The following is an 11,610-nucleotide window of genomic DNA, read 5'->3' on the forward strand; positions in this document are numbered from 1 at the left end:
CGATCTCGGCTCACTGCAAGCTCCGCCTACCAGGTTCACGCCATTCTCCTGCCTCAGCCTCTCCCGAGAGGCTGGGACTACAGGCGCCCGCCACCACGCCCGGCTAATTTTTTGTTATTTTTAGTAGAGACGGGGTTTCACCGTGGTCTCGATCTCGTGATCCGCCCACCTCGGCCTCCTAAAGTGCTGGGATTACAAGCGTGAGCCACCGCGCCCGGCCGGTTTTTCTGGTTCTTTTAGGAGGAAATTTCATTGTAGAACTGAAAGTGGACCAAAATAGTTTTCTAAAGTAATGACTCTAGAATTCTCTATTCTTTGTAACCACAAAATATTAAAACATGCATCCTCACCACGTCCCTAGGACTTTCTGAGATCTGTCCCTCTTTTTCCTTTATTTAAAGTTTCATTCCCTTTTTTTTTTGCCCAAGGTGCCCATTCTGCTCAGTTGAGGCTCTTACTTCCCATGGTTCCTTCTCAGTGCAGGATTCTCTCCTGCTATGAGGGAGTTCTCATCAGCTCCACCCAGCCCTCCCTAGAGCCCTGCTCGTGTGCTGCTGTAGTCTCCTGGCAAGTCCTCTCGGAGTTTGGAGTTCCACCTGTTTTCACATCTTCACTGAGTTCTTCATTCCAGGAGGCAAGCAGGGGGACTTGCCCTTTGAGATTTTTGGGAGATTTCTGAGTTCTTGGCTCTTGGGCCTTCTCACTTTCGCTGATAGCACGGGGGTCTCAATGTGCTCTGAGGTGTTTTGAGGTTTTGTAGGGTACTTTGTCATCTGGTTGTGTGAAAGCTGTTACCCATGGAGTTTTTTTCCTTTTGTCTTCCTTTTCTAAGTCTATGTAAAATACTCAATTTGCAGGTTATTGAAGCAAATCTAGATGGAGAATTGAATTTGAAAATAGAAACTGAATTAGTATGTGTTACAACTCATTTTAAAGATCTTGGAAATCCTCCATTAGGTAAGTTTTCTAGTGAGTTATATTTTGCTTTTGATAAGTTAATTGTTTCAGATAACCTTCCTATTGAGGTCTCTTCATGTAAAAAGTTTGAAATTCAGTTGACTTTGTTTCATCCTTGGGTGAAGAACAAAGGAATTGAGATGGGGCTACGTATCCCTGTGGTGTAGTGGGGCAGGTAGCCACCAGGGGGAGAAGCTGTGCCACCAAGTAGCTGACAGATATGTGCAGGGTCTCCATCCTCTGTAGAATTTGGATCAAGTTAAATAACCTCCAAGATCCTTTCCAGCTCTTCAATTCCTGTCCTACTCCTAAAGATTTCTATTTCTCACCTGGCATGGATTCAGAAAGGTAGATACATTTGTTCTTATATTATCCTCCTTTAGTTACTTCCGTATGTATGAAATTAGTGTAGCAGATGCAAAACTGTTTCACTTGATCACATTTCTCATGTCATACAAGGTAATAAGGGACGATAGAGTCAGTTCAGCAAGTGGGGAGAGAGGGGACGGTTGGACAGTTTGGTGAGTCATAAGCCAAGAGGGGGTTAGAATCATGGCTGGAAAGTGGCAGTTGCACAGTAGCAGGGGCTGCCTGAGCAGGAAAGCAGGCAAAGGACCAGGGGAGAAACACCTGGGGATGATGAGAAAATCATTTTATGATACATAGGTGTGCCAGAACCAATAAAATCGGCCCTAATCACGTTTAGAATTAAGTTACTACAAGTCTGCTTGAATATAAACACAGATTTTAGCATAGAGTTGGAAGGAATTTTTGCTTTCTAGTTAAGAGCATCCTGTTCCAGCAGAGTGAAATCCATACGGTTATGCCTTTGAAAATATTGTATAAAGTGATTCATTCTGATGTCACTCATTTTGTTTCTTTTAATAAACATAAGGTGGGACTTATCTTTGGTACTTTCTCAGAAGTAGAAAGGATGTTTTCTTTTTTTTTTTTTAATTCCACTTTAGAATGACAGGCCTTGTATTAGTTAATGTATATATTTTCACTCTTAAAATACATAGTACAAATAAATACAATTTTCTTTGACCTAAAGAGGGAGATTGAGTTATATTTCAAGTCCCCTGTAAATAAAGATGCCCTGGAAATTATCATAGTATTTTAAATAGTAGGATCTAATGCTTAATGAATGACAACATTTACAAGTTGCGATATTTCTCCAGGATGCTAAAATCAGTGCTAAAGTGAATCATTTATTTAAGTTAAATGCATTGAGTATCTCCAGGTTTCCTGTTACGTGGGAAGATGTTGTATTTAAACGCATTCCTATCATTTTAGCCTCTGAAAGCACCCATGAAGACAGAAATGTGGAACACGTGGCTGAAGTGCACATAGATATTAGGAAGCTCCTACAGTTTCTTGCTGGACAACAAGTAAATCCCACAAAGGCCTTATGCAGTGAGTGTCCTTCTCTGTTTTGTTTTTCATATTCTTTCATATTCTAAATACTTCAGTCAACTCTAGTCTAACAGATTGCATATAGTCTCATAAATCCAAAAAAAAAAGCTCAATTATGTGGACTTTAGCTTCCTAGGACAGTGGGGTTTTTAAAATTTTCCTAGATTCAGAAGTACCTAAGGTGGCGGCAGAGAAACAACCCCTGGGCATTCTGTTAGGGCCTGAAAACTGCAGCCACACTGGTTGGTAGGTGGGTTGTGTGCTGCCTCAGTTGGCCAGCACACCTGGAGACGCCATCGGGAGAATGGGTGCAGATCATCCCACCTTCTCCATGGTCATCTAATTTGACTTACTCAGAGTGCCAGACATGGTTTGGCTAGGATTTAAGTTTTCCCTTGTGATGCCTTGTTTCCTTTCTGTGGCTATGCTGGCCTGCATTCGCTGCTCCATATCTGTCCCTTGGCTGCTGGTTGTTAACAGTTGCCTCTTGATTCTGGCTGGGCCCCATCTTGTGAGGTCACACACCTGCTCCAGCGCTCTTCATCTACTGACCACACATGAGAAAGGCATTACCTGCCAAGAGCTTTTCAAGGCATTTTTGTCACCTTACTACTGAAATCACAGCAACCTAAAAGCGACTGCATCCTGGATTTGAAGTTCCATGTTTTGTAGAATAGCTCCCAAGCTGAGCTGAGAGGGAGGTTGGGCCAACACTACACTGCATCCCCTTTGGATCTGCAGCGTGCTGTAGAGAAGGAACAGAACATTCTAGGTGGCAATGTCAAGGACCAGCCCTTTTGAATGAGAGACATGAAGAGAATCAGAAGAGACCATGGGAGGGGCGATGGGTGTTTGGGAACTGGGGAAGGTGTCACACAGTTGGAGTGATGGGCACAGAAGGAGATATCGCCAGAGAAGCAGCTCTGAGGGTAGAGATGGAGAAGCTAGACTAGGCCAGATCATGGGGAGTTTTGGGGTGAGGTACCTGTGCTGCATTTTAAGGAACTTTGACATGGACAATGTCATATTTCTAGGGCTGAACATAGTGGGAGCTGTGTGGCAGTGCAGGGTCCTTAAAGGTGCTTCTGAGAACCTTGATGTGCATGGAGATCGCCTGAAGGTCATGTAAAGGGACTCCTTATTCATAGTTTGGGCTGGGCCTCATGACTGCACTTCTCCCAAGCTCCTGTGCAATGCCCAGACCCTTGGTCCTGATAAGCACAGTGTGAATGGTGAGAGGGTGAAATACCACTCCTGTCTGCAGAGTGTGGAAACACAGAGTGTGGGGGGCCCCTGCGCTGCACAACATCAGTCTTTGAACTTGGTATTTTGGGGACCTTCTGAATCCAAGGCTGGTGGGGAACACAGAAGAGTTCTTATCAAAGGTGGTTGACTAAGCCAAGTGTCTTCCCAACATTCACTTTGGTGTCCCCACGTGTAGCAGAGAAAGGAGGACCAGCAAATTGTGATGTAGCAAAAATTTTTTTTAAAAAACCCTAGGTTGAACTTCTCATACCTTCTTAACTTCCCAAAGCCCCTTTTCTGTCTCTGTTAGTCTCCTTCAGGTGTCGGCTCAGTTGTGCCCTCCTCTAGCTAGGTCCTGCCACCCTCAAGTCTCTGCCTCTCCTATGCCCTTGCACCACCTCTCCTAAAGAATGTTTGTCTTCCTGCTTGTCCTTTCTGGTCCTTTCCCCAACCTCCCATCTCCTGGGATTGGCCTCTCTGCAGCTCACACATGGTTTCTTGTCACTCACTCATATCTGCTGGAGAGCTTTCCTTGGCTGCTGTGCTGCAGCTCCCCGAGCTCTCAGTGGTTGTCACACTGTGTGCTTCTGCCCACCCTCATGTGCTCTTTACTTCCCTGCTTGTTTGCACGCCTGATGCCTTCGATTTTAGCCATCACCCATGACCCTCACGGGATTGGCAGGACCGTTGAGATGCAGGGATCCATCCCATGCAGCAGTGTGTGACACAGCCTGCCCCAGGTGTTGGGGGATCCTGGTTCTTGACTCTTCTCAGCACAGTTCCTCCACTCACTGGTGAGGAGCTTCTCTTCCCTGCAGAAGGATGCTCATGTGGGTGAATGTGGTTTGCCAGGAAGCCAGCCTGCTGGGTGTTTTGCTAAGGGCTTGGGCCACTTCACTCTTCCTCTCCTCGCACAGGGAGCCGCCAGTGCTGGGGCCGTGATGCAGCCTCAGCTGTGGCAGTGAGAATGAGAGACTGTGGTCTCTGCAGCTGCCTCAGGGAAGACAGATGTCTAAAACAGGAGTTGCAGGCTGGGAATGCTGTTCTGAAAAAGTAGAGATCAAAATGTGTGTGCTGCACTAGGTCTTTAAAATCATGGCTTTTCTCTTCCCAGATATTGTGAATAACAAGATGGTACATTTTGATCTGCTTCATGAAGACGTCTCCCTTCAGTATTTCATCCCTGCACTGTCCTAGCACCCTGTCGCTGAAGTTGGCATGCAGAGACTTTGTCAGGATGGGAGAGGCCGTAGGCGTTGTGTTCTGATCACTGGTCTGTGTCCTCACAGCACTGCACATCGACACGCTGTACTTATTTGTCCCTCTCTAACATTTTAACTAAAAGTTGATTTAACAACACACAGTTGGATAAACATATCACTTCATGTTGCTTATGTCTGTTTTGTTTTGTTTTTAAGACACTGAAAAGCTAGAATTTATTTATTCAGACTTGAAAGAACAATTTCTCACTGATATTGTGAAAATCCTCATGTATTTAGATGGTGTAGTAGCCAGAATTCGTAAAGCTGTTGCCTGGGAGCTTGGTACTTTCCCTCCAGGCAGAGGCTGTAGCTCAGCACGGCCTGTAGTGCACAGTTAGTCTTGCATTGCAGTGTGTTCACCCTGCTTGCTCCTGCCCCTTGGAGCCCAGTGACAGAAAGGACAGCTTCTGTCACCCCACCGCCACTGCCTTGGTTACTCAGAGCGCTGTGGGGTGTCACAGCTGCAGCATTTGGAGTCTGTCTCTTGCTGAGGACTCAAGCCCACCTGAGTCCACTCCCCTCTTTTGATGCCTGGAGAGCTGGCCCAGCCAACACAGCTCTTAGCTGGGAGCTCCTTCTGCCATTCCAATTAGTTTCTTCCTGGGGCCAGTTTTGGGTTTAGGTTGTAATTCCTTATATTTCTTTCTTCCACAGTGTATCGGATCTGTCGTTCTGGAAAGAAGACTCTTCTATTTAGAGTAAAAACAAACGAAACTTCTAAGGTATCATCTATGTTAAGTGATGAGACCATATTTCTTTGATGTTTCTGAACATCAAAGCTGATTCAGTACTGGTAGATGTGCTCATTCTCCCTGAAACATACCCATCATATTTCCTATTATAATTACATCTCATTGTCCTGTGGAGGTGGACATGATAAACATTATCTTTTGTTTTTTTGTTTTGTTTGAGACAGGGTCTCCCTCTGTCACCCAGACTGGAATGCAGTGCCACAATCATGGCTCACCGCCTTGACCTCCTTGGATCAAGGCATCCTCCCACCTCAGCTTCCTGACTAGCTGGGACTACTGGTGTGTGCCACCATACCCAGCTAATTTTTAATTTTTCATAGAGACAGGGTCTCACTGTGTTGCCCAGGCTGGTCTTGAACTCCTGGGCTCAAGACACCTGCCCACCTGGGCCTCCCAAAGTGCTGGGATTACAGGCATTAGCCATCACACCCATCCATAAACATTATGTTAATGTCACGTTACAAAACTGAGACCTAAGTTACTTAGGATAAGATTAAATGGAAGACTTTCTAACATGAAAATTTATATTTTGGCTTTTTCATGTTTTTTGGTAAAGCCAGTGTATTTGAATGATTCTTTTGATGTCTAATAATGGTTTTTTTGTTTGTTTTTTTTTTGAGTTGGAGTCTCGCTCTGTCACCAGGTTAGAGTGCCAGTGGCGCGATCTTGGCTTACTGCAACCTCCGCCTCCCAAGTTCAAGCAATTCTCCTGCCTCAGCCTCCCAAGTAGCTGCTACTACAGGCACATAGTAGCTACCATGCCCGGCTAACTTTTGTATTTTTAGTAGACACGGGGTTTCACTATGTTGGCCGGGATGGTCTTGATCTCTTGACCTCGTGATCCACCCGCTTTGGTCTCTCAAAGTGCTGAGATTACAGGCATGAGCCACCACGCCTGGCCTATGTTTAATAATGTTTAAATAGGATGGAATATTTTATTAAATTAATATTTTAAAATTAGAAAACACCATTTTGATTTTTAAACCCTTTCTCCTCTCGTAACAAAATTCCAGTTGCAGTGAGAAAACTTAAAAATCATGATACAAAATGAAACAATATCTGAAAGTAGTTTTACAAAACTGAAATTGCTGTTAAAGAGAATGTATTAGTGACTTAACCATTTGCTCTATATGATGTTTATTATCAAATACACATAAGTTTGAAGATTTTAATGAATGGCCTAAGTCTTTATCTTTGTGTAGAATGTGGCTAAAGAAACCTTAGTTGAGATTCAAGAAGTTGGTGTCTGTTTCTGATTCTTATCACAACTTGCTACTTAGTGTCTACCAAGTCCTCCACCTCTTTGCTCCTCAAAGAGCTGTGAAAAATGATGGCAGGAGCCGGTACAAAACCACAGACTTAGAGAAGGGCACAGTGCTGCTTTATTGAATGATCTACCAAGGTAAAATTTTGCCGGGTCAAGAAATAGCAATTTAATCCATTTAGAGGAATGAATATAATTTGAAAAATTAACTTATTTCAAGACTAACATCTCAAAGTGTTGAGACCTTTTTTAAAATAGCTTTCTGGATTTTGAGACATACTTTTACTGGCTGTGATTTATAAGAATTTGTGGTTTGTGGAGTACTTTCCTAAATGCCAGGGTGAAATAAGGCAGTCCCATGCCTTGCCTGCCCTGGGCTCAGCCTCACTTCCTTTTGGTAGGCACATCTTTTCTCTCCTCCCTTGTTCTGCTCTCCCCCAGCATATACCTCCTAGCCCCAGGCAATTGCTTGTCTAAAATCTATCTCTATATATTTGCCTATTCTGGTTTTTAGCTTTTTTTTTTCCTGAGGGAGACAGGGTCTGGCTCTGTCCCCCAGGCTGGAGTGCAGTGGTACAGTCACTGCTCACTGCAGTCTCAAACTCCTGGGCTTAAGCAGTCCTCCTGCCTCACCCTCCCAAGTAGCTGGAACTACAGGTGTGTGCCACTGTGCACAACTAATTTTTTTTTTTTTTTTTTTGAGACGGAGTCTTGCTCTTTCGCCCAGGCCAGAGTGCAGTGGCGCGATCTGGGCTCACTGCAAGCTCCGCCTCCCGGGTTCACGCCATTCTTCTGCCTCAGCCTCCCGAGTAGCTGGGACTACAGGGACCCGCCACCGCGCCCGGCTAATTTTTTGTATTTTTAGTAGAGATGGGGTTTCACTGTGTTAGTCAGAATGGTCTCGATCTCCTGACCTCATGATCCGCCTGCCTCGGCCTCCCAAAGTGCTGGGATTACAGGCGTGAGCCACCGCGCCCGGCCCTGCACAACTAATTTTTATATTTTTTTAGAGATGAGGTTTTGCCACGTTGCCCAGGACTCCTGGGCTCAAGCAGTCTTCCTGCCTCAGCCTCCCAAAGTGATAGGATCACAGCCGTGAGCCACCACACCCAGCAATTCTTTTTATCCAAGAATTTTATCAGCTCAGTTTTGAGGTCATTCTGTGCCATATTGGAGACACTTAAGAATTTCCCATTCCAGTTGCTCCTGGCTAGCATCCAAGTGGCCCTGCCGTCCTCTTCCAGCCCTTCCTTGGCCCAGCAGGGAACTGCTTAGCCATCAAGTCTGTAAGCTGAGTTTACAGTGAGGGACTGCCTGGTGTGAAGGAGCCCACTCTTGGGGACCTAGAATGTGGCCTCAACAGTAGTCCTGGGGCTGGAATTCTGCTTCAGCCTCTAGGCAAAGGTGTTTAATGACATTCATGTTCTTAGTGTATGTTGCCAGTTTATCAAAGCATCCATCGTTTTGAAGAGATAACAATTCAGTACTTTTTAAAACAGCTGTATTGAGATATAATTCACATATCACACAATTCAACCATTTAAAATAGACTGTCTAGTGGTTTTTAGTATGTTCTCAGAGTTGTACAACCATCACCACTATCAATATTAGAACATTTTCATCACCCAATAAAGAAACTTCTTAACCATAAATAATCATTTTTCATTTTTCTCTCCTCCCTTATTCTGCTCTCCCCCACCATATACCTCCTGGCCCCAGGCAATTATCTGTCTAATATCTGTCTCAATTTGCCTATTCTGGGTTTTAGCTCTTTTTTTTTTTCTTGGGGAGACAGGGTCTGGCTCTGTCCCCCAGGCTGGAGTGTAGTGGTACAATCACAGCTCACTGCAGTCTCAAACTCCTGGGCTCAACCAATCCTCCTGCCTCACCCTCCCAAGTAGCTGGAACCACAGGTGTGTGCCACTGTGCCCGACTAATTTCTGTATTTTTTGTAGAGATGAGGTTTTGCCACATTGCCCAGGCTGGTCTCAAACTCCTGGGCTCAAGCAATCTGCCTGCCTCAGCCTCCCTAAGTGCTAGGACCACAGGCATGAGCCACCACACCCAGCAATTCTTTTTATCTAACTGTAATTATATATCGTTGACCAGGATCTCCCTTACCCGCTGCCCCCAAACACTTAAGCATCTGGTAACCACCATTCTACTCTCTCCTATGAGATTTGCTTTTTTAGATTCTAAATATAAGTGAGATCGTGCACTGTCTGTGCCCAGCTTATTTCACTTAACATAATATTCTCCAGGGGTTCAACCACGTGGTTGCAAATGACAAGATTTTGTTCTTTTTTTTTCGCTGAATAGTACTCCATTGTTATGTCCATTTTGTTTATCTATTCATTTCTTGATGGTCACTTAGGTTGCTTCCATATCTTGGCTATAGTGAATAATGCTACAGTGGACGTGGGAGTGCAAGATGTCTTTTTGATGTACTGATTTCATTTCCTTTGGGTAAATACCCAGTTGTGGGATTGCTGGACTGTATGGTAGTTCTATTTTTAATATTTTGAAGAACCTCCATACTGTTTGCCTTAATGGGGATACTAATTTACATTTCCTCTAACAGCGTACAGAAGCTTCCTTTTCTCCACATCCTTGCCAACACTGCTGTCTTTTTTTTTTTTTCCCCAAGAAAGGCCCAAACAAAGCTAATCTTTTATCTTGTTGGTAATGGCCATTTTAACTGGTATGAGGTGACTGAGGTGGTATCTCATTGTGGTTTTGATTTTCATTTTCTTGATGATTAATGATGTTGAACATTTTTTCATATACCCATTGGCCATTTGCTTGTCTTTTGAGAAGTCTATTCAGGTCTTTTGCCCATTTTAAAATAGGGTTATTAGTTTTCTTACTATTAAGTTTTTTGAGTTCCTTTTATATTTTAGATATTAAACCTTTGTTGGATGTATAGTTTGCAAATACAATATTTTTCTCCCATTCTATAGGTTGTCTCTTCGCAGAAGCTTTTTAGTTTGATGTAGTTTGATTTGCCCATTGTTTGCTTTTGTTGCCTGTGCTTTTGAAGTCTTGTTCATAAAATTCTTGCCCATATAAATGTAATGAAGGATTTCCCCTGTGTTTCCTCTAGCAGTTTTATAGTTTCAGGTCTTACATCTATGTCTTTAATTCATCTTGAGTTGATTTGTGTAGATGGTGGGAAATAAGGGTTTAATTTCATTCTTCTGCATATGGATTTTCAGTTTTCCCAGCATCATTTATAGAAAGACTGTCCTTTCCTTTCAATAAATGTGTGTTCCTGGCACCTTTGTTGAATATCAGTTGGCTGTAAATGTGTGGATTTATTCCTGGGTTCTCTGTTCCGTTGATCTATCTGTTTTTATACCAGTACCATACTGTTTTTATAACTTTAGTTTTATGGCGTATTTTGAAGTCAGGTATTATGATGCCTCCAGCTTTGTTCTTTTTGCTCAAGATTACTTTGGCTATTCAAGGTCTTTTGTGGTTACATACGAATTTTAGGATTTTTTTTCTATCTCTGTGAAGAATGTCATTGGTATTTTGATAGGAATTGCACTGAATCTGCAGATTGCTTTGGACAGTATGAACATTTAAGAAATAATTCTTTCAATCCATGAACACAGGATAACTTTCCATTTATTTGTGTCTTTGGTTTCTTTCATCAGTGTTTTATAGTTTTCCTCCTAGAGATTTTTCACCATGGTTAAGTTTATTTCTAGATATATATATATATATATATATATATTTTTTTTTTGTAGCTATTGTAAATAGGATTTTCTTGATTTCTTTTTTGTATAGTTCACCATTAATGTATAGAAATGATATGGTTTATGGCTGTAATCCCAGCACTTTGGGAGGCCAAGGCAGGTGAGTTGCTTGAGCTCACGAGTTTGCGACCAGCCTGGGCAACATGGCAAAACCCTTTCTCTACAAAAAATACGAAAATTAGCCAGGTGTGGTGGTCCCAACTACTTGGGAGGCTGAGATGAGAGGCTTGGTTGAGCCCAGGGGGTTGAGGCTGCAGTGAGCTGTGATTGCAACACTGCACTTCAGCCTGGGCAACAGAGTGAGATCTTGTCTCAAAAAAAAAAAAGAAATAATACTAGTTTTTGTGTGTGGGTTTGTATCCTGAAACTTTACTGGATGTTTTTTAGTTCAAACAGTTTTTTTGGTGGAGCCTTTAGGATTTTCTACACTTATGATCATGTCATCTGTAAACAGGGACAGTTTAACTTCCTCCTTTCCAATTTGGATGCCTTTTCTTTCTCTTGCCTAATTGCCTAATTACAGCATGTTCCTATTCTGTAAATGTTCAATGAACTAGAGAATGATTCTTGGGTAGTTAATTTTGTCAATGTTGATGAACTCTTTTCCTTCTCTGAAAGCAGCTACTTAGAGATTTTAATTCTGCTTGGCAATTTGCAGCATTTCTAGTGGTACTGCTCCACATTTTACGGCTTTATGAAGAAGGTGTTTACTTTTTTTGAAATTACCTTGAGACGTTTCAAACTGTGCAGAAGATAGATGCACAAAAGCAAATGTCTTGCAGTTTGCTATAGCCACTAATGCATCATCTGGCTCTTGAATAGCTTTTAATTCAGCTTTTAAATCTCAGTTGAATTTGAGCAAAACCTTCGTCTTCATATGTATCTGGACAAATTACTTCAATTGCTTGATAGTAATGACCAATCAATTTATTTAAAATAGTATTTAGTAGGAC

General features: G+C 42.8%; 1 protein-coding gene across 1 annotated transcript in view; it reads left to right on the plus strand.

The window, feature by feature from the left end:
* Window positions 1-5,012, plus strand: part of SUN3 (Sad1 and UNC84 domain containing 3) — a 67,727-nt gene extending 62,715 nt beyond the window's left edge. The window contains exons 16-18 of the mRNA XM_058444951.1: window positions 858-957; window positions 2,254-2,373; window positions 4,733-5,012. Coding sequence (XP_058300934.1) covers window positions 858-957; window positions 2,254-2,373; window positions 4,733-4,815 — 303 coding nt within the window. The 3' untranslated portion in view covers window positions 4,816-5,012. The remainder of the gene's footprint in view (window positions 1-857; window positions 958-2,253; window positions 2,374-4,732) is intronic.
* The last annotated feature ends 6,598 nt before the right edge of the window (window positions 5,013-11,610 follow it).

Source organism: Hylobates moloch, unplaced genomic scaffold (assembly GCF_009828535.3).
Source record: "Hylobates moloch isolate HMO894 unplaced genomic scaffold, HMol_V3 SCAFFOLD_1, whole genome shotgun sequence".
NCBI lineage: Eukaryota > Metazoa > Chordata > Mammalia > Primates > Hylobatidae > Hylobates > Hylobates moloch.